We start from the raw sequence: 23,718 nt of genomic DNA, 5'->3' as shown, positions 1-23,718 counted from the left end.
CTCTTGCTGCTTTTAAGATTTTCTTTAACCTTGGCATTTTATTTGTGGTATGTCTTGGTGTGGTCCTCTTTGGATACTACTTGTTTTGGACTCTGCACTTCCTATACATGTTTATTTCCTTCACCAAATTAAGGAAGTTTTCTTCCATAATTTTTTCAAATAAGTTTTCAATTTCTTGTCCTTCCTCCTCTTCTGGCATCCCTGATTTGGATGTTGACACTTTTGGAGATGTCCTTATTCTGTCCTCATTTTTTTGAATTCTTGTTTCTTCATTGTGTTCTGATTATTTCTTCTTTATGTTCCAATTTGTTGATTTGAATACTGGTTTCCTTCCCTTCACTGTTGCTTCCAGTGGATTTTTCTTTATTTCACTTAGTGTAGCCTTCATTTCTTCTCTTATGGTTTTGCCATACTCAGTGAGATCTCTAAGCATCCTTATTATCAGTGTTTTCAACTCTCCATCTGATAGGCTGGCTATTTCTGTTTAGTTCTTTTACTGGGGTTTCGTTCTGTTCTTTCATTTGGGCCATGTTTCTTTGCCTCCTCAACTTAGCAACTTCCGTGTTTGTTTCTGTGTATTAGGTAGAACTGCTCTCACCCTCGGTCTTGGCATCCCTGTTACGTTGTATGGGGTGGATGGAGACTTAGGTAACTGCCAGGGCAGGGCAACCCACTTAGTGGCTTTGTATGTAGGGGAGGAGTTGGAGAGGGGGCAATGCCACTGCCTGACTGCTGGAGGTTTGTTTGGCACTTGCCCTGCTTCCAGTCACTGATGTGACTGGCACCCCTCAAGCTGTTTCCACAGCTGTGTATAGAGTGGGTGGGTTTGTGTATATTCTAGGACCGCGTGGGTCCCTTAATAGGACCCTATGGAGAGATTGGCAGTTTATTCTGCTGCCCCCACCCCCACTGGTTTTTATAGCTAGAAGTTATAAGGCTTTATTTTCCTGGTGCTGGAACCCTGGGGTGTGCAGTCTGGTTTGGGGGTCACTCCCCATATATCCCTAACATGGGACTGCCCATTCCACTGCTGCTGCTGCTGCTGCTACACCATGTCCTCTCTGTCCCGGTTTCCTGTCTCTGCTCCTTCTACCCATCTCGATGAATATGTCCTCTTTAAATCTTTGGTTGTTGGACTTCCACACAGTTAGATTTTCTGGCAGCTGTAGGTGTATTTTGTTTTGCGGTTAGTTGTAATCCTCCTTATGTGAAAGGAGGTGAAGTGTGTTCTGCCTATGCCTTCATCTCGACCAGAAGTTCACCTCTGCTTTTCTAGTCAACACATTCTGCTCATTTTCTATGTCTCTGCATAATCACAATAGTTAATACCTATTAAGTCTTCAACTAGCAATTGTCAGAATATCATTCTCAAAAGTGAAAAAATAATTTTTTAAATTTTATTTTAATCATTGTTCAAGTACAGTTTTCTCCCTTTTACTACCATTCCAGCCCACTGAAAAAATAATTTTTAATCTTCCTAGTAACTAGCAGAGGTAAGTTACCTCATACATAACTGACTGAATTTATGTTATTTATGTTTAACATTTGTTAAGTCTGTTTCAGGTGTGGTTATAAATATAATTTGCTACTTCTTAAGATGTCAAGATTATTTTTAGGTTCAACGTGGAGTGACATATTAGAGTGACATATCAAAATGCTCTTTGTAGAACATTAGAGATAAGTATCATTTACTTTTTGGTAAACACACTAAATATAAAATATAATAGAGCGTTGCCACAGCTCTCAACTCAATGTCCATGTATTACATATTTCGTCAGAGATTAAAAGGCATTTGAGTTTAGTACCTCCAATAAATGACCTTAAATGATCTTAAAAATAGGTACCTGGATTTAAATTCCTCAGTAAAATGAAGTGTATTACACCAAAGTTTGAGAGTACATAACAATTTAAAAACATATTGTGACCACTAATTTCTAACAGTCTGCAATATGAAGAATACTGATTTAAGAATCCACAGCTAGCATATAAATTGGAAAATCCATCTTTATTATCATAATTCAATTTTCATAAAGTTTTTATTCTATAAATTAAGCATTCCATTTATTGGCTCACTGAAAGAAGAGAATGCTCCTAAGAAAAGTTGTGAAGTAGGTATGTCAAGACTTCAATTTAAGGTAGTTCAGTAATATACCAGGAACTACTATTCTGCCAACTTGGAATTCAAACTATGGCAAAATATCTTTCGAGGATAAGGAAAAAATTTTTTCAGACAAAATATGTTCCACTATTAGGTTCTCCATAAAGGAAATCATGTTATTAATATATATTTTAGGCAGAATGTATAAAATGAAAACAAATGGAAATACAAAGAAAGCAACAAATGTAAATAAATCCAACCAAACACCGACTGGGAATCTACAGTGTTCACATGGTGGTTGAAGCTTTTATGTATATGACTGAGAAAATTAAGAATAAGATAACACAAGACTGAACTCTGACAGTCCTTCCTTATTAATTTTTAGATTGGTGAATTAGTGAATGAATTAATCATGCTCCTACCCCATTGGAAGGGAACTGGCAGCAGCTACATGACCTTGTATAAGAGACAAAGTTTTAAGTAGTCAACAGAACCCCAAACTTTTTCAAGAAGGGTAAGATTTACTGAGCTTGAAAGCCCCAGAAATCAGCCAACTATACCTTCAATCACTGAAATTCTACCATGTAACTACTATAACTTCTTAGCAATTCTAACTTGCTGCCATTTAATGTCAGGCTAAAATCTATGCCAGATGCAGAAATTAAAAAGCAACAACAAAAAAACCTCAAGAGGGAATATGCATCAGCACACCTCTCCCCTCCCATTGCTAATTAGGAAACCAGGTGCTATTATAAACATATTGGTGCTCAGTGTCTGCTTGGAGGGTTTTATTATATGGTTATATTCTGCTTAGGAATCAACTGAAAATTAAGAAGGTTGATCCTAATTTCTTAAATAGAAACTCTAAAAGAAATGCTCCTCAAGGTAAAGTGAGCACAAATTCATTGCCTCTAATAATAAAAAAGCGGAACCAGGCTAGGACTCACCAGCCTATTATGCTCTTCCTGTGGATGTGCCTTGTACAATTTAATTGATTTTATAAGCCTGACAGAGCTCCTGTTGCATTCTATCCTACACATTTATATGCCTCCCTGAGTGGCACTCCAAACATAAACATAAAGTTCATCTCTTTATGTTTATCTCTTATCTTTATAAAGATAAACATAAACTTATCTCTTCCTGTTATACATATGTCATACCAAGGATGAGAAAGGGTGCCAAGAATAAATGCAGGGTATGTCCAAGTAAAGTTTTCCCAGAAAGCGGAAGAAAAATTTGTACTCTAAAGTGTTGACAGCATCACTCTGCTGAGGATCAGCGTGGCTGGCATTCAAGGTACCTCTGAGAAAATAGGGGGCAAAAAACTGCTAAGTGGGTCTGAGAAGATACATATGGCAGCTTGGGGTCAAGAGAAGACAGTGAATATAAAAAAATCCCATTCTTTTTTTTTTAAAAACAGTTTATTTATTTATTTTCAGAGAGGGAAGGGAGGGAGAAAGAGAGGGAGAGAGAAACATCAATGTACGGTTGCTGGGGGCTGTGGCCTGCAACCCAGACATGTGCCCTGACTGGGAATCGAACCTGCGACACTTTGGTTTGCAGCCCGAGCTCAATCCACTGAGCTACACCAGCCAGGGTAAAAAATCCCATTCTTAAAATTTTTTAAAGTATCCCATGATTTTCACTTAACAGTCAAAGGTAGGAAGTTGTAATCTTTTTACTAATTGTAATCTTTGTTGGCGAAGGATCTTGCCTTCAATTTGTAAAAGAATGCAACATCTGTGAAGTACAATAAAGCCACATGCAATGAAATTAGGAATGCCTGTTCTTTCATATTCTACTGAATTTTGTTCTAAAATTAGTTTCATCTGTTTCCAAGGTAGGTGCAGATTAGCCTTTAGTAAGGTAAGATACCATTTTATAAATCTATCCAATGCCTTATGAGTTCTTTCCTACTGTGGCTTGTAGGAACAAACTTTCTGTGAGTTCCAGAAACTGCCTCACCAAATGCTTTCCAGTACTTACCTCTCCAGCTATGAAAATTCTCTTACACATGTGTGTAATCTAGTACTCAGCCAAAGGAAGCCTCATGGTAGATGCTATAGGATCTCTCAGTGCTCTCTCTGCGTAGTTAGTTACCTTCCATTCTGGCATTCTGCCCCACAAACAATAGCTGCTTTGGCCTCCCTAAACCCCAATCTTCTCATTTCTGCAGAAAAACTAAGTTCGGTCTGGCTTCTTCTTTCCTGTTGCCTGTAAAATGTTTCTACACAATACACTGGGGATAATTTTAGGGCTTGCCTCATTGGTTTCCTTGAAAATTTCTCAGTGATAACAATCCTATGCTACCTGTTCTTCATATCTGAAATTGTATCAAATATTTTGACATTTTGTCCAGTTTCCTAGTTTTTGTAATTCAGGAGGAAAAAATCAGTCCCTGCTACTCATTGTGGCCAGAATTTTGAGGAGATAAATGTAATAAAAATACATCTCCATCAATTTTGATTATAAGATCAACTCGCTGACTTCAGAAAATATGAGAAATCAGTATTTGAATTTTAATACACTATCTATTTGATGGAGAGGACTATAAAAAGAATATCATAATGTAGATGATGAAGCTAGCAACATACTTCTACATATCTTTGTACTTGAGTTTCATACAGGACAGATATTGTAACCAAGTATTAGTGATCCAAGAATTGGACCTAAAAATGGTGATACCACAAAGGACTCATCTGATATTAAGAAATGCTTTTATTAAATACAAATTATTTTTACTTCATAATAAAAAATTCTCAAATGTAAAAAAAAAGATAATACAAAAAAAACCCTTCCATGCAGAGCTCAAATAATGAGAATGAAATAAAGCTATGAAGGTGCATAACATATTCAGGAAAGAGTATGGTTGCTGTATTTAGTCAGTAAAAATGGTAGTGGATGGTAACAAAAAATATGGGATCAGTTCCTGACAACGCCAAATATTAGCCAGGATGTGGAGCAATGGGAGTTCTCAGTCGCTGGTGGGAATGCAAAACGGTATACACACTTTGGAAGATAGTTTAGTGATTTCTTAGAACACTAAAAATATTCTTACCTTATGATCTGACAATACTCCTTGGTATTTAACATGGTGTATTGAAAACTTATGTACAGACAAAAACATGCATGGAGATATTTAGAGCAGCTTTATTCATAACTGCCAAAGACTGGAAGCAACCAAGATATCCTTCCAGTAGGTGAATGGCCCGAAACAATAGAATATTAATTAGCACTAAAAAGAAATGAGCCATTACATTCTGAAAAGACTTGAAGTAACTTTAAAGACACATTACCAAGTGAAAAAAGCCAATGTGAAAAGCCTACACAATGGATGATTACAACCATATGACATTCTGAAAAAGGCAAAATTATAGAGGTGATAAAAATATCAGCATTTGCCAGGGACTGGGGAAAGGAAGAAATGAAAAGGTAGAGCAAGAGGATTTTTAGGGCAGTGGACTATTCTATACATTATCACAAGTATACATTTGTTAAATTACACATTTGTCCAAACTCATAAAATGTACACCACCATAAGTGAAACCTAAGGAAAACTATAATCTTTGGATGGTAATGATGTCAATGGAGGTGCACTGACTGTAACAAATGTAACACTCTGATGCAGGTTTTCAGTAGTGGGAAGTTTGTATATGTGTTGGGTCAGGGAGTATACAGGGACTTTGCCTTCTGCTCAAATTTACTTCAATATAAAACTGTTCTAAAAAAAGTCTATTAAAAACTGAGTCCTACAAAGATATAAAATATAAACCAGACAAGGAGCTAAAGTAGGAGAAATCAGTTAAGAGAAGTCAGCCACAATTTAGGTAAGACAAAGACAAGCAGTAGAAACAAAAGCATTCTAAAACAGTATTCAAGTTTTTGCATGTATATATAGCCTCATCTACCTGATATGACCATTCCAGATCTTTCTGTACAAAGGAGGTATATTTTCTAAATTAATAAATAATGATACAAAATAGGTAATGTTTTTTAATAAAATACATAGCTTGGAATAACTAAGTTTACATGGCAAATAAATGCGGTGAAAATGAAACATTACATAATAAATCACTTCCATGTTTTAAATTATAACATATTTATCCTTAAGAAATTTTAAATATGTACCTCAACTGAAGCACTATAAAAATAATAGAAGTATAACTGTGTGTGCTTAGTTTTCTTATACATTACTTGAAACAACTATGATTAAGTACTACATCCTTACTAAAGAAATAGTTTAACATTTTAATGAATGTAAATTGGTATCAGTTTGAATAAAATCTTTTTTATTATTTATTTTAATTCTTACAGGAGGACATTTTTTCATTGTTTTTAAAGAGGAAGGGAGACAGAGAAACAGTGATGCAAGAGAGAAGCACTGAATAGTTGCCTCCTGCACACACCTGGACCAGGGATCACACATGTCCTGACCAGGAACTGAACCCGCAAACTTTTGGTTATGGGATGACACTCCAACCAACTGAGTCACACCAGCCAGGGCTAACTAAAATCTTAATTTCCTGTGGATCTTGACAAACTACTTCCTCCCAGAAAACACCAAGCATTGCAAAGTAAATACTGAACATTTCTTAATATCAGTGTAAGTGATTCAGTATGGAGAGATGTTTTTCCTCAGAATGACAAAAAAAGTTATTTTTCTAAAAGCGGAAAGATTAGCCATACCTCTTTCTTCAGGCTTTATAGGAAAACACTTTTTCTCTGCAGATATCAGTTCAGGTTTTGGGGCTAAGGAAAAAAATACAAAGTTAATGCTTAAAAAAAATTGCTTTAGAGTACAAAAACAATTATACTACAAACTAAAGGCTAGGTAAAAACATAACATCAGATTAAAACATGGTTTAAGAGAAAGAACAATGTAACAGAAGTCACTAGGCTGAATCTAATGCTATACCTGTCACGGTTAGCATGAGTCCATAGTAACTCTATAATCTCAGTTCCTTTTTTGTCAAATGAAGGTGTTCACATCCGTTACACCACCTCTCTCCTAAAGAACTAACAATGATGATAGAAATGTTCTACTGTTATGCTGTCCCATATTGACTATTGAGACTTGAAATGCTCCTATTGGGACTGTGGACAATTAAATGTTTTATTTTATATAATTTTAATTAACTTTGTAATCCCAATTTAACTAGTTTCCAAAAAGCCTTCAACATTGTCTTATATAAAAATTACTTTTAACTTGTGCCTTCCTTTTTTGGGATTAGGTCAGCAACTACAAAGCTAAAACCATTGAGAAGGAAAGAATTTACACTATTCTAAAGAAGGTAAATCTTTCAAGAAAAAAAATTGTACTATATTAAAAAAATCAGAAATCGGAGGGTGGAAATTAACAGAAATACACAAAGAGCTAGATTATAAAAATTAACTCTAGAAAACTCTTCTAGGTTTGTTTAATTCAACAGTTTTTAAAAAATAAAATTTTCTAATTTGTTTAATTCCCTAGCACATTCTCTTAAGGAAGAATACATAAATCAGTTTTTGTTTGCAACATTAACAAATTGATTTCACCTGAAAACACAGGAAATAAAATTTTTCAGGTCAATATATTTAGTTTTCTTAGCAGGTTTAAACTTAGCCAATTCTCTTAACTCAAAATGACATAGAACTAAAGCATACAAATTATTTCAAGATTCCTATTTTATATGCCTTGTACTTAAACAAATACTAACTGATATTAATGTATGTGAACACTGAATTTTTATATATTTCTAAAAATTGGTATATAACACATATATTAGATCCAATTTCACAATTTTAGAACATAAAGATATGAATAGCAAACTGAATAATGTTTTTCTTACATACCTGGACCCTTAGCAGGAGGTGGTGGTTTCTTTGGTTTCTATTAAAATAATGATTAAAAAATAGTTGAACACTTAAATATTAAATGTAGTTCAATTCTGGTCATTAAAATCAAAAGTATATGAACATCTCTCCTTAACCCCTCCCTGCTAAAAATTATGAGATAAATCCTGACAATGCCACATAAGGTCACTGACAAAAATTTATCTATTAGAACAAATACCTCCTTGATAAAAATTCAAGTATTTCAAAATTTATCCCTGTAAGATAAACCTACAAATTCTTAATGATCAACAAAAATGTTCTGTCCTCCCTCCCACAGGTTAAGATTCCTAGCACCATTTTACCTTCTTTAACAGCCACGTTGGGTGGGGACTGAGGGTAGCAAGGAAAGGCAGAGAAAGAGACTTTGTTTTTAAATGAAAAACAAAGTATCTAATAAATATATCTAGCTTTCATGTTTGACTCTTCACTCTCAAAGAGAAGATAAAGGTAAAGGTCTGTGTTTCCTCACTTTGCTTAAATTCTCTTAGACTTGTAAGGAGTCACTTATGAGAGTCACTTAAGGTGTTCAAAAGCTTGAGACACATTTCTGCATATGTGAATTTGATTTTTCCAAATTAAAAATAGCTAATAATCAATAATGTGTGTTCATTAAGTATAAAAAAAAAAAAGCACACTGAAGGCTGAATCAATAGTGAATCAAATCCAGCAAAGGAAGGGCCTAGAATGGTGTAAGCTTCCACAGAGTAAGCTCCAATAATTTACTGACCTAAATGAAAGACTGGAAAGACTACAGATTTCTGCACTGGCCCATATCAAATATGGTAGATTGTCTTGCTGTGTGTCTGCTCTCTAACTCCCCTTCCCCCTACTTTATTTAAAAACTTAGTTAGATCCATCACTCTATGGGAGGAAAAAAGGGATCAAGTTGTAGAAAACCAAAAGATCACTGATGAAACTCAGCCTCACTTTATTCACCATGAGAAATAAAACAGACATATTAAATCCTATAAGGAGGTGAAGACTGCTTCTTTTTCTCCACAAAATGCACTGAGAAAATAACAGTAAGGTAGAAATTGCCTTATTTTCAACAAAATTAAATAAAAATATAATTTCTTCCAGGCAAGTGCTAATTTGTCTAACTAGCATGGCCACCTTTTTTTCTGTTAATTTTAATAACGAGTCTGAGGTTACCCTCTACTATAATCAGTGGGGGAAAAAAACAGGAATAAAGCACAGAACTGAAATAGTGTTTTGTTTTTACAATAATTCAAGTAAGTTACCTGAAGACATGAATCTAAAACTCTCATAAAACTATTCAGTAACAATATAAAAACTCTGTTTACAAAGAAATATTGGCTAAAGGTTCTTTAAACTATCATCACCATTAAAAAATAAAAGCTTACTGGAAAGTCCTTATCCAGTTCATTTATCTGAATGGCAAAATTGTCTGGAAATACTCCTTCTTTACCATTAAGTTCACCCTTCCACCAGCCAGCTTCTCCAGTCTCCTAAAATGCAAAAGGAAGAGTAATTAAGATTGTATGGATCATCTTTAATTAAGGGGGAAAAATTACAAATACTTCTAGCAGTAGTTATAAAATTGGCTTTAATTTTTTAAAAAGATTTTATTTATTCTTAGAGAGAGAGGAAGCAAGGGAGAAAAACAGGAGAGAAACATTAATGTGTAATTGGTTGCCTATTGTAGGCCCCTACCTGGGGACCTGGCCCAAAACCCAGATATGTGCCCTGGACTGGAAATCAAACTGGTGACCTTTCGGTTTACAGGCTGGTACTCAATCCAATGAGCCATACCAGCCAGTGCTAATTTTTCAAAACATAAGCCAGGTAACTTTAAGTTTAATTTACAAGGATAAAAAGTTCTTGGATGCCCTGGCTTGGTGACTCAGTTGGTTGGAATGCCATCCTGTACACTGAAAGGTTTCAGTTTTGATTCCCAGGGTGGATACAGGAGACAACCAATAGATGTTTTTCTCACACCGATGTCTCTCTCTCTCTAAAATCAGTAATAAAATATATCCTTGGATAAGGATTAAAAAAAAAAAGTTGTTGGATAGGAGAAAATAAAAAGGAAAGAAAATGGAGAGGGTGAACTGAGAATATGAATCACCAAACAGTATCTTACTTAACAATCTTCCCAACATTTTATATACCAAATATTAAATGATATTATTCACATGCATTAGAAATTAATAGGCTCTTTTTTCAACTCCTTCCAAATGCCATCCTTCCATGAGAAATTAGTCCAAACTATATGAATATTCAAAATGGCATACAGTGAACCACCTGATTGTTGATTTAAAACAATGGAGCCCTGGCTGATGTGGCTCAGTTGGTTGGAGTGGCCTCCCATAGGCATAAGGGTTCTGGTTGGGGCACATGTCTAGGTTACTGCTTTGGTCCCTGGTCGGGGCGCATACAAGAGAACCAATCCATGGTTCTCTCCTTCCCTCCTCCTCTTGCTAAAATCAATAAGCATGTCCTTTGGTAAGGATTAAAAAAAGAGGAAGGGGGGGAAGAATTTCAAAAACTATACAATAGAATTACACCAAAAGAACAAAATATTTATAACTTTGCTGTATTATAAAATACTAATTATAGGATTCTGCCCATACCCCAATAATACTGAGTTTCCTTTTTCCAAGTTTTAAAACTACCTCATTCTTTGAAACAGCCACACTATTTCCCACAGTATATAGTTTCATAAGCATTTACATGTTGATGGACATTTAAAGTAGTTCCTTATTATTCCTTTTTTTATTAAAAACAATGCAACAAACATTAGGCGGGAAAAAATGGATTGAGATAAAAGAGAAAGACGATAAACCTGGAGAGGGTTAGGGTTAGAGGGAAAAACACAACATGATGATAATTTTTCAATATATTACAACAAAGGCAGTGAAAATTTAAAAACAAAACAAAACACTCTGAGCACTCACTATGTGACTATGTGAAGGTTCTCAGGACACAGAAATAAATAAGAGAAAGTCCCAGCTCTTCTAAAGCTCACATGCTAGAGTAAATGGAAGAGTACTGAAAAATATTTCTATGAATAAATTACATGATATGATTCAGTGAAGAACAGAGAAAGATCTTACCTTACTTATCAAGTGGATTATGTCTCCCTCTTTAAAAGTAAGTTCATCTTCATTAGCACCTTCATAGGCAAATAATGTTCTACAATATTCCTTAGCTAAAATAAAGAATGTAAATAATGTGGCTTATATAAATGAGTTCTTTCAACAAATACCTATGAAGTCTCTACTTTGTGCAAAGAAATGTACACTGGAAGCTATTAAAATGAATTTAATAATTTCAGCCAATACTACCTGTTGAACTAAGTAACAATTTTATTCATCCTTCATTCAACTACTTACTAAGTCCTTATATGCTATAGGTTCAGTTCTAACTGTGGGGGTAGAACATTAGAGAACAAAGCATATTAAAAACCTTGACCTCATAGTACTTATACTCAGGATTTAATACTCTGATCAAGTAGCACAGTATTGATGAAAGTTTTTAAAAATCTAACATATTTGAGCATCTTTCATTCCTAGTATAAAATTTTTATTCAAACACTTACCTTTAATTTTACCTTCAGTGTCTGTTTTCATCTCCACACTCTGAGTTCTGGATCCTTGTGACTATAGGATTAAGGGCAAGAATAGAGAAGGACGAGATAAAATATTTTAAGTTAGAATGAAGATAATACTACTAGACAAAATTTGCATTTACAGTTATTCAGCTTTCCCTAATGGTACTTAGAGCCAGGTTAGTAGTAATGCGACTGAAAACTCTGCCAAGATCTCAAAAGTTATTTAAATGATAGCTCAAAACTTGTAACTTCTCTACTTTATCAACTCCTGGATCAGTGATCAGAGCAGGCCTTGCAAGGCCATCCTCTAGGGTGACTCTGAGGCAACTCTCGCCAATGCCAGCTCTGGAGGAGCAGGCATCATAAGAGGCAACAGAAAGATTATCAGTGTAGGCGTGATGCACAGGCATGGACATTTGCCCAAATATGCCCACTTGTGGCCTTAAGATGATGTGTGTCACTGTGTGAATTCAACTTCAAATGTTAAAAAACAAACAAACCAACCAACCAACGGGTGGCATGGAAACCACAAGCTGCAGGACAACATGAGCTGTGTGACAAGAAAGTCAAAGGCAGTGTGGATTTTCTGAGACAGAGGAAGCAGGGAGGCCTGCTGGGGATGTGTCCCTGGAGAAGAGCCCCTTGTTAGGCCCAGGCCAGATCTTCCAGCTCCCAGATGCTAAAATTAGACTAAGTCCCAGAAGCTGCAGTCAGCCACTCAGTCAGGAAATTCTAGACTTGGCCTTGTACCATCAACTCCTGCATCACCTTCTTTGCGTGGTGACATCAACCTTCATGCATCTGCTGCTTACAACAGAAAGACTTAGAAATCAATCCCTTTAAAAAAGACAGATGTGGTAAAGAATAAGTTGCAAAGTTGCAGCCAACCATTCAGTCAGGAAATTCTAGAGCCAGCCATGTACCATCAACCCCTGCATCAGCTCACAACAGAAATGATATGAACTTTCCTGACCTGATTTCATCACAACAGGAAATAACCACTTTCAAACAAAGCCATAACACTTGAGGTTGAAGTTAGCTATTGGAGACATTTTGCTCAGACTTTCACAGCAACACCTATGATGACCATGAATTCTACAGACTTCAATATACCATCAAGAAACTTGAACAAAAGAAAAACAAGGATATTGATAATCATCAACTTGAAATGGCAATATTGCAGAATGTTCACAAACAAAAAGTAACTAAGGCAAAGGTATCAAGATAAAGTAAATGAATATGAAGAAAAAATTGAACAACTCGAACATCTTTTATAGCAGCATGGTTTGGGAATCAGAGTCTGATGATTCTAAAATTTATGATAATGCAAAAATCTATTCAAATTCTACAACAGAAAAATAACAGTTTACCAAGAAGATCAAAGGTCTTGAAATTAGAATTATGTCCCTCAAGAAAAAATTATCTTCTGTACAAAATAAGAGATGTTTCAAGGAGAGAACAAGACCAGACAAATGAGAAAAAGAAAAAAACAACTGAAAAATGTGAACTGAATCCCAATATTATAAAGCAAAATGTAAGGTGACAGAAAAGGAAAAAAGTTCTTCCACAAAGCACATCCGTGGAAGAAGCATTGAGAGTGCAACAAGCACAGTCTGATGCTGAAAATAAAATAATGAGATGGAGCAGCTTAAACCATGATAACAATCTCATTGACAACAATAAGAATCTGGAGAAGGAATCAGCACAAAGTAAAATTGAATTTCTCTCTTTAAGTAAAAATTTCACTAATAAAATAATGAAAATAACTCTTAGAAGGAAGGCAGTAAACAACTTGAAAGACAGATTACTGATGTGTGAAGTCAAAATTTGGAAAACCAAACAGGAAAATTAAAAAACTGTAGAAACATTTCAGGAAAAGGAAACAGAATATCATGCACTAGAAGAGAAAAAATGTATGACTTTCTATGAGGAGGTAAGGGAATTGGAATATGTTGCAATGAAGAAGAAGGCTCTTGCTGTAGAGGAACTACTGGGGGGGGGGGGAAGAGCACGACAGGGGAATTAAATCAGCTTTGGAAAAGTAGTCATATCTTGAGGACTTCCAGATAAGATGAAGGAGTAGGTAGACACATTTTGCCTCCTCACACAACCAAAAGAAGGACAAAAACAAATTTAAAAACCAAGGAGTTAAAATTTAACAACCAAGGAGTTAAAGAAACATTCATCTAGACCAACAATGGGCAGAGAGAGGCAGCCTGGGTGAAAGGATTTGGGACAAGGGGGTGGCTAGAAGACCGAGGCAGTCCAGGTGGCAGCTGGTGGAGCAGGATAAAATAGGAGGAAGAACTAGGAAGCAAGACAGACCACGCAACCCAGGGTTCCAGTACAGGGAAATAAAGCTTCAAAAACCTCTGGCTGTAAAAACCTGCAGGGATTGCAGTGGCAGGAGAAACTCCAACTCCCAGGACAGCTTGTTGGAGAGACCCACAGAGCCAGAGAACATACACAAAACCACCCACCCAGGAGTCAGCACCAGAGGGGCCCAATTTGCTTGTGGGACATGGAGGAAGTGACTAAAAGCAGAGCAAGAGCTGAGCAAGCAGCATCGTTCCCACTCCCACCCCTCCCCCACATACAGCAACACACTGCAGCAACTTTGCAAATATCTAAGGCTCTGCCCCTTATATGTAACTGGCTTACTGAGACTAAAAAATATGGCCCAAATGAAAGAACAGATCAAAACTCCCCAAAAATACAACTAAGCAATGAAGAAATAGCCAGCCTATCAGATGCAGAGTTTAAAACACTAGTAAGCAGGATGCTCACAGAATTGGTTGAATATGGTTGCAAAATAGAGGAAAAAGTGAAGGCTATGAAACATGAAATAAAGGAAAATGTATAGAGAACCAACAGTGACATGAAAGAAACTGGGACTCACATCAATGATTTGGAGAAGGAAGAAATAAACATTCAATGGGAACAGAATGAAGAAGTAAGAATTCAATAAAATGAGGCTAGAGGCTTAGGAACCTCTGGAACAACTTTAAATGTTCCAACATCCAAATCATAGGGATTCCTGAAGGAGAAGAGGATTTAAAGAAATTGAAAACATAATGAAGGAGAACTTCCCTAATCTGGCAAAGGAAATAAACTTCCAGGAAGTCCAGGAAGCTGACAGAGTCCTAAAATATTGGATCCAAGGAAGCACACACCAAGGCACATCATAATTATATTACCCAAGATTATACATAAGGAGAGAACCTTAAAGGCAACAAGAAAAAAGGAGAGTGTTACCTACAAAGGAGTTCCCATAAGACTATAAGCTGATTTCTCAAAAGGAAGATTGCAAACAAGAAGGGGCTAGAAGGAAGTATTCAAAGTCATGAAAAGCAATGACCTACATCCAATACTACTCTATTCAGCAAAGCTATCATTTAAAATGGAAGGGCAGATAAAGTGCTTCCCAGATAAGGTCAAGTTCAAGGAGTTCATCATCACCACACCCTTATCATAAGAAATGTTAAAGGGACTTGTCTAAGAAAAAGAAGATGATCAAAACTACGAACAATAAAATGACAACAAACTCACAACTATCAACAACTGAACCTAAAAACAAACACAAAAATGAACTAAGCATACAACTAAAACAGGAACAAATTCACAGAAATGGAGATCACATGGAGGGTTATCAGCCAGGAGGGAAAGGGGGGGGAGAATGGGGGAAATGGAATAAGAGGCATAAATGGTAGATAGAAAATAGACAGGGGGAGATTAAGAATAGTATGGGAAATGGAGAAGCCAAAGAACTTGTATGTATGACCCATGGACATGAACTAAGTTGGGGGAATGATGGTGGGAAGGGGAGGTATAGGGTGGAGGAGAATAAAGGAGAGAAAAAAATGAGACAACTGTAATAGCATAATCAATAAAAACTATTTTAAAAATGTAGTGATATCTCTTGAGGAAGAAACAGGTATGTCATTTTGGCATTGAAACAGAAATAAACAGAAACTATGTCTTAGGGAAAGAGGATCAATGTTTACGTGACAAGGAATTACGCTTAAGCCAAGAACTCAAGAGATCCCCTAACCATGCTTCAGGGCCACAAGATTGTCTTCTGCCAGAAGCTGGGGCTGCAGAAGAAAGAGCAACTAAACTTAAAAGGAAAATCACAGCACTGGAAGAAAAGCCAGGTTCACCTTTCAATGCAGTGGAAAAGGCAAATCTTCATGCCAGTATGTAGGTAGTCATTGCATGAACAACTGAATGTTGTTGCCAAGGAGATGAATGTGCATTATTACAGCTTTCTGTCTCTTAGGAATAAGAAAAACAGTATTCTCATGCACTAGCTAACCTGAAGTTGGTACTAGCTGAATAGATGGAGAAGACAGACAGTCTAGACCAAAAATAGGGCATGTTACAGGGGTGTCTGAATAAAGGGAATGCTGGCTTGGATCAGAAGGAAGAACAAATTAAAGAATTTAAAAAACACAATGAGGTCCTACAGGCAGTGCTGGATAACACACAGAAGAAATTAATGAGCTTACTAAGAAGAACCGAACAAAAAGTCAACGGACCTTTAGAGGATTTTTTCAAACATCCACCATGAACGTTGTGAAGTGTTACAATTAATGGGAAGCACTGTGGGTGTCAAAAGGAAAGAAAGAGAGCAGATGTTCAGTGAAGAGCAAGGTGGTGTTATCAGGTAGATGACCAGGCTTGGATGAAAACGTGTCCCCAACGCACCTCTGAAACCAATGCACCAGTCTACGCATAAGAGCTCTTTTTTGGAACTTTTTGTTAAATATCTACAAGCAGAATCTCATTCAGCTTTCCATCAGCAAACACTATGCTTGTGATATGAAGACTATAGACTGACCAGGAAAGACAATGTACAAAATGCTCTACAATGTAGCTAAAAATGTACAACCAAGTCTTCACAAACTATTTGAGAATCCATACCCAGAAAAATAGGTGTGAATCCCTGTCCCATAGCTGTGTCTCTTGTAACTGGTGGCTCTGGACATCTTTTAAATGTCATTACTAATGTTTTGCCCACATATATTCCTTAGCTAATGTCACCTGAGAAGATTGCTCAAGTTGTGCTGAAAGACCTTCCAAAGCAAAATAAATGATTCTCAAGCCAAAGATAAGACAGCACTCTAAAGCAGTGGTCTTAGGAAAAATGTACAATTTTACTTTGTTTAATAAAGACACTTAAAAATTGTTAGTGATATCATTAATCAAATGGAGTTACAAGCTTTAAGAGCTGGAAAGGAGTTCCAGATCATGTACTCTAATGTCCCTGCTAATATAGACATTGCTTCTCCAACATTCCTAGCTATTATATGGTTATACAACAGTACTCCAAAAACTACAAGAACTCCAATCTTTATCTTTAAAACCAAGAATCCATTAGGACCCATAATCTTAAGGCTAGGCAGTGTCAGACCTAGCAGAAGATAGGATTCAAAGTGCAAGTTTTCTTTCCTGAACCAAATGATAATTACATAAGAAAATATGCAGCAAGCTAGAAAGAAAAAAAAATGTTGACACACATTAGGAGAAAACTTCACAAAATATTTCACCAGCCAAGAAAGTCTGAAAAGTAAAATATTGCTAAACCAGGCAATTAAATACGAAATACTTTACATACAAATGAGAGCTACAAGGGAAACAATGCCCTAACAACTTCACAGGAAAAGCATCCTATCTGAACACTGGATCTGGAGCTCCCAGAGGTTAACACCAAGAACAATAGCATTGAAATAAATGCCTGTAAAATTGTAGCTATTTCCCCTCCAAAATAACAACTTAAGCCTCTGAAGCTCCTTGATGTGAACACCAGAAACAACAACTCTGAAATAAGTGCCCTTAAGATTGTAGCTACTTTTTCCCTCAAATAAAAACCTTAACATATTTAGTTTAAAATATCTTGTTAGAAATTAAAATGTATGGTACATTGCTAGTGAAATGCTTAAGAAAAATAAAGTTCTTCATACAAATGTACACCTCCATACAGAGAGGTGAGTAGATGTCACCATTGCTGATAAACCACAGGAAAGTTAAACAGTGCCTAATAAACTTAGTTCTCATTTCGAAACCATTTTAAAATGGCCCATTTGAGGCTTATTTCAAATTAAAGGGAAAAATATATAATTTTAGCTTTAAAAGGCAAAAAAGCAAGCCTTGCCTTTTCTAATTTTAAACTGATGACTGTTAATTCTAAAGCTTCCACTAAGAGTTTGTGTTAAATTTACCACAAAACATTCTAATTTTATAAAAATCAAATATAAACATTAATCACTGTAAACTTGAAAAGAGTTTCTCACAAGTTTTCTTAACCAATAACTACAGATTTCAAAATAGGATATTTAAAAGTTGCAAAGTGACTTTTACATTCTGCAAAATGCTTAAGGAGAAAAATAGTGGAGTTAATCTAAGTAAAGTTTTATCCATATTACCCTTTCTGATTTCTTCTCTTCTATTTCACTGCTGGGTGTTCTTGTCCTAAGTTTCACAGAGCCTTCTTTAAAAATGTCTCCAAATCCAACTCCTCTAATTTTCTTTGGCTGCATAACCGATCCAGGTGCACTTTCATTCCCACTCCCCATAGACGGCAAAGACAAGGTAGAACCAGTCCAAACAGTTTCTGAAAGAATAATTTGTTTTTGAAGAATGACACCCAGCATCCTGAAACTCTTGATACTCCCCCTCCAATGTATTTACACTATATAACTCCTAAAAAAAAATATCAAAAACAATGAAATAACTACTAATATATCCAAGAGTAAGATGCACTTTACATTGATATTTTTCTGGATGCTGTGTATAACCAATAACAATTGAGGTGTTTTTAATTAGTAAAGTGCTAATTAAGAAATTGAAATCACATTATACATGATTCTTACAACAGCATGTCAGATTTATTGCTTTGGACAAAGATGTATGAAATGTAATAGTGAAGAATAAAAAGATAAAGTTAATCATTTTTTAACAGTTATACAATTCAATCTGATTAAAATTAGGGTGAGTTTCCAAACACGAAAACTGGGAATATCAAAAAAAAAAAAAAAAAAGAAAACTGGGAATATCAGCAAATTTTTATTTTAGAAAGCCAGCAGTTTAAGACCTGTCATCTTAACTCATGAATGAAGTAACATGTTACTAAATTTGAAGCAATCCATGAAAATTTACATTATAGCAGTAAAAAAAAACATTAAATAGCATTTAACATTAAATGGTAAGAAAGTTATTTCTACATTCTTGCGCAATAGCAAAGGTTCTTATTTAGAGTCCTCAATGAATTCATGAACAGCCCCATGGAAAACTATGTGGGTATTTTTTCAGTTCAATTTCCTGTGCAAAAGCAGCACAGCTTATAACAGATTCTCAAAGGACCTTATAATCTAAGAAATACATTTCTAGAGTAAATCATACAAAAAAAATTCCAGAAATGTTTTAGAATGAGAATGAGAGATGGGGAGAAATACATAAATTTCAGCTCCCTAAACTAAAAAATTATGTTGAAATTTAAAAGGCACTTGCTAAGCACTATACATGAATTATATCTAATTTTTATAACCACTCAATAGCATTAAGCACTATTACTCCTCATTTTGAAAAACCAGGCAAGCAGATGTCAAGAACTTTTCCAAGGCCATAGAAGGTTTAAATAAGAGTCAATGTTGGAAGCTAATTCCTGATAACCCCAAATCCAGTTTTAAACATTTTAATACAATGATTCAAACAACAAAAGCCTCTAATCACACATGTGAAAATATCTGAGTAGTTAATAAATACAAATTTTATGAACTTAAATGTAATGCTAACAAGTTCAGTGATCTACTCTCATCACTTGCAATAAAAGCCACATCTGAGGAGAGACCCAAACCCCGCTCCCCGGAATTTATTTATAAGAAATTGTGTATTTATTCCTACATGTTTAAACTTCACTCACCTTCAAAGTACTTTCCATTTGATGCAATACACCTATTGAGATTTTTTTCCCCACTGCTCAGAACAGTTTTTGAACTCACTGATTTTGATACCTTTTAGTGCTTTTGCTGTTTTTGTTTCACCTCTTCCACACTGGCAAACTGTTTCCCTTTGAGGACTTTTTTTTATCCGGGGAAACAAAAAAGTCACTCGGGATGAGACTGGGTGAATAAGAAGGGTAGGGCATGAGGCAGGGGGCATGCTGTTTTTGGTCATAAACTACTGAACTACTGAACATTCAGTGTCATATGGGCAGACACACATGTAAATCACCTATCATGAAATGGGCAAATGCACTGAGTCTTCAAAAAAAATTCACTGAAGCCAAAGGCAGCCCCTCACAATGCCATCTGATACACTGATACAGATGAGTTCCTGGAACACTCACCTGGGGGGTAAGCCGGGCCTGCCCTCCAGAAGATAATTCCAGGTTTTTGTGGGTCTCCCCTCATATACTTTTTGTAATAAAGTTTTAAGTCAACTTTATTGAGAGAATATTTATTTATTTTATTTTATTTTAAGATTTTATTTATTTATTTTTAGAGAGGGAAGGGAGGGAGAGAGAGAGAGAAACATCAAAGTGCGGTTGCTGGGGGTCGTGGCCTGCAACCCAGGCATGTGCCCTGACTGGGAATCGAACCTGCGACACTTTGGTTCACAGCCTGTGCTCAATCCACTGAGCTACGCCAGCCAGGGCGAGAGAATATTTATATACAATAAAATAAACCCATTTTAAATGGACAATCCAATACTTTTTGATAAACGTGTGCCCGCCCCATGTAACCCCAACAATTAAAATATAAAACACTTTCATTCCAAAAAGAATACTTCACCATCTCAATCAATCCTTCCTATCCTATATTCTCAAGAACCACTGGTCTTCAATTTGTCACTATTAAATGCAATGCCATTTTTAGATTTCAAATTTAATTATATAGCACATCTTTTCTATCTGCTTCTCCTGCTAAGTAGAATATGCATAAGTTATCCATGCTTCCACACTCTAGTCCTTTTTATTTACCATTAAGATGTTAGCTGATTTTTTTTTAAGATTTCATTTATTTATTTTTAGAGAGAAGGGAAGGAAGAGAGAAAGAAAGGGAGATAAACATCAATGTGTGGTTGCCTCTCATGGGTCCACTACTGGGGACCTGGCCTACAACCCATGCATGTGCCCTGACAGGGAATCGAACCAGCAACCCCTAGGTTCGAAGGTCCACAGTCAGTGCACTGAGCTACACCAGCCAGGGCTGGCTGCAGGTTTTTCATAGACAAGCTTTATCTAATGCTAAAAGTTCCCTTCTGTGGCTATTCTAGAGAATTTTTATCATAATGTTGAATATGTAAAATTCTCTTTCTGCATCTATTGAAAATGATAATATGGTTCTTCTCCTTTAAACTACTAATATGATAAATTTTTGAATTTGTGGAATAAACCCCACTAGTCATGATGTATCACATATTTTGTTGGATTTGATATGGTAATGGTTTATAAAAAATTTCTGTTTATGATGTTTGTAATTCCCTAATGATTTCATCAGATTTTGATAAAGTCATACAGATCTCAGAAATCTTAAAGCACTTAAGACTAAATGCTTGACAGAATTCACCAGTGAAACCACCTGGGTAGAAAATTTTGTATAAGGGTGTTTGATAATGAGTTCAATATTTTTGGACTATAAAGTTTTTATTTCATCTACATTGGTTTTGGTTAAGTTGTACTTTTCAAGGAATTTGTATATCTCCTCTAAGTTGTCAAATTATAGACACTATTTCTTTATTACGCCTATATTGTCTGATCTGTAGTGTTACTCCATTCATGTCCGATTGCCATATTTGTTTCTCTTTTTACTTGATTAGCTTTATCAATTCTTTTATCTTTTATTGATTTCCTTGACTGTTGATCTTTTTTTAAAGAAATATATTTTTTAAAGATTTTATCTATTTTAGAGAGATGGGGAAGGGAGGGAGAAAGAGAGGGAGTGAAACATCAATGTATGGTTGCCTCTAGCACACCCCATACTGGGGACACGGCCTGCAACCCAGGCATTTGCCCTGACTAAGAATCAAACTGGTGATGCTTTGGTTCACAGGCCTGTGCTCAATCCACTGAGCTACACCAGCCAGGGCCTGTTGATTTGTTTTTTTATTTCATAGTTTTGGACTCTTCCTTTCTTCCTTCTAATTATTTCAGATTTAATTTGCTATTTTACTAGTCTAAAATATAAATCAAGATTATTGATTTTTTATATAGTTTAAAAATTTTTAAAGATTTTATTTATTTATTTTTAGAGAGGGAGGGAGATACAGAGAGAGAAACATCAATGTGCGGTTGCTGGGGGCCATGGCCTGCAACCCAGGCATGTGCCCTGACTGGGAATTCAATCTGCGACACTTTGGTTCACAGCCCGCGCTCAATCCACTAAGCTACGCCAGCTAGGAAGATTATTGATTTTTGTATTTCTCTTTTTTAAATTAGCTGTTAAAGCTATAAACTTCTCTATAGGTGCTGCTTTACCTGCATTCCACAATTCTGGTATGTTGTATTTCCATTTTTATTAATTTTAAAAACCATTCTAATTTTCCTAATTTCTTCTTTGATCCACTGGTTATTTTTAAGTGTTACTTAATTCCCACATACCTGAAGATTTCCTAAATATCTGTTATTAGTAGTTCCATCATAGTCACAAAACCTACTCTGTAGGACTTAAACCTTTTAAATTCACTGAGTTGTTTGATCCCCAAACATGGGGTCTATCTGATAAATATTTCATGTACTCTTCAAATGACTGTGTATTCTACTACTGTTGGGTTAAGTATTCTGTAAATGTCAATTAGGCCCACTCATTTGATGTTATGCAAGTCTTATAAACCCTTATTTTTTTTTTTTTTGTCCACTGGTTCTATTCATTACTGAGAGAAGCATGTTAAAATCTACTTGTAGATTTGTCTGTTTCTTTAAATTTCTGGCAGTTTCTGTCTCATGTATTTTCAAGTTCTGGTATTAGGTTATACATATTTAGAATTGTTATGTAAATGTTTTAAACTGACTCTATCATTATAAAATATTCCTTTTTATCTTTGGTAATATTTATCTTCCTGAAATATACTCCTTACATTAATATAACCACTACAGATTTTATGTATATTGCACAGAATATCTTTTTTCATCCTTTTTTAAAACCTATACCATAATATAGTCATGTACCATACAACATCATTTTGGTAATCAGCAGACTGTGTAACAATAGTCCCATGGGACTACAATGGATCGAAAAAAGTACAATTACCTAGTGATGTCATAGTAGTCATAAAATCATAGCTCAATGCATTACTTACTGTAACTTTTTTACTTAATAAAATTTAAAAGTTCATAAGGCAAAAAAGTTATATTAAACTAAGGTTATTTTATTATTAAAGAAAAATATTTATTTAGTGTAGCCTGTGTGTACAGTGTTTATAAAGTCTACAGCAATGTATACTAATGTCCTAGGCCTTCACATTCACTTGTTGGTCACTTGCTGACTCACCCGGGCAAACTCCAGTTCTTCATGGTAAGTGCCCCATATAAGTGTACCATTTTGTATTTTCATAACGTGTTTTTACTGCACTTTTTCTATGTTTAGATGTACAAAGGTACCATAGTGTTACAACTCCCTACAGTATTCAGTACAGTAACATGCTGGGCAGGTCTATAGCCTTAGGAGCAATAGGCTGTTCCATGTAGCCTCGGTGTGTAGTAGGCTATACCATCTGGGTCTGTGTAAGCACACACTATGATGTTCACACAACAATGAAATCACCTAACAATGCATTTCTCAGCATGTATCCAATCATAAGGAACACATGCCTGTATTTAAAGTGAAACCGTATGTTATTATCCAGTTAACTGGCCTGCCAATTGGAATTTACAAACTTAATTTTAATGTAATCAATGATGTGGCTATTTAAATCTAGTATCTTGCTAATTGTTTCCTATTAACCTCATTGATCTTTGTCTCTCTTTTCTCCTCTCTTCCTCTCTCCTTTACTAAGGGCAGGAGTCAGGGGGTGGGAGAGAGTTAAGCATTTTCAGTTCTTAAGGCTGGAAACCCAAGATCAGAGTGCCAGCATGGTTGGGTTCTGGTGTGATCTCTCTTCCTGGCTTGCACATGGCTGCCTCCTTACTGTGTCCTCACAAGGCCTTCCCTCCATGTGTGCACATGGAGAGACA

General features: G+C 35.6%; 1 protein-coding gene across 2 annotated transcripts in view; it reads right to left on the bottom strand.

Annotated features, from left to right (window-relative positions):
• Nucleotides 1–23,718, bottom strand: part of LOC114494981 (CD2 associated protein) — a 158,717-nt gene that overhangs the window by 50,318 nt on the left and 84,681 nt on the right. For both annotated transcript variants that reach the window (XM_036024200.1, XM_036024199.1), the window contains exons 6-11: nt 17,972–18,159; nt 11,535–11,595; nt 11,050–11,144; nt 9,337–9,441; nt 7,931–7,967; nt 6,785–6,847 (exon numbers count right to left, since the gene is read on the bottom strand). In XM_036024200.1, the coding sequence (XP_035880093.1) occupies nt 6,785–6,847; nt 7,931–7,967; nt 9,337–9,441; nt 11,050–11,144; nt 11,535–11,595; nt 17,972–18,159 (549 nt within the window). The remainder of the gene's footprint in view (nt 1–6,784; nt 6,848–7,930; nt 7,968–9,336; nt 9,442–11,049; nt 11,145–11,534; nt 11,596–17,971; nt 18,160–23,718) is intronic.

Source organism: Phyllostomus discolor, chromosome 4 (genome assembly GCF_004126475.2).
Source record: "Phyllostomus discolor isolate MPI-MPIP mPhyDis1 chromosome 4, mPhyDis1.pri.v3, whole genome shotgun sequence".
In the NCBI taxonomy this organism is placed as follows: Eukaryota; Metazoa; Chordata; class Mammalia; order Chiroptera; family Phyllostomidae; genus Phyllostomus; species Phyllostomus discolor.
Note: the sequence above shows the minus strand (reverse complement) of the source record. Positions and strands in the feature narration are given on the sequence as shown.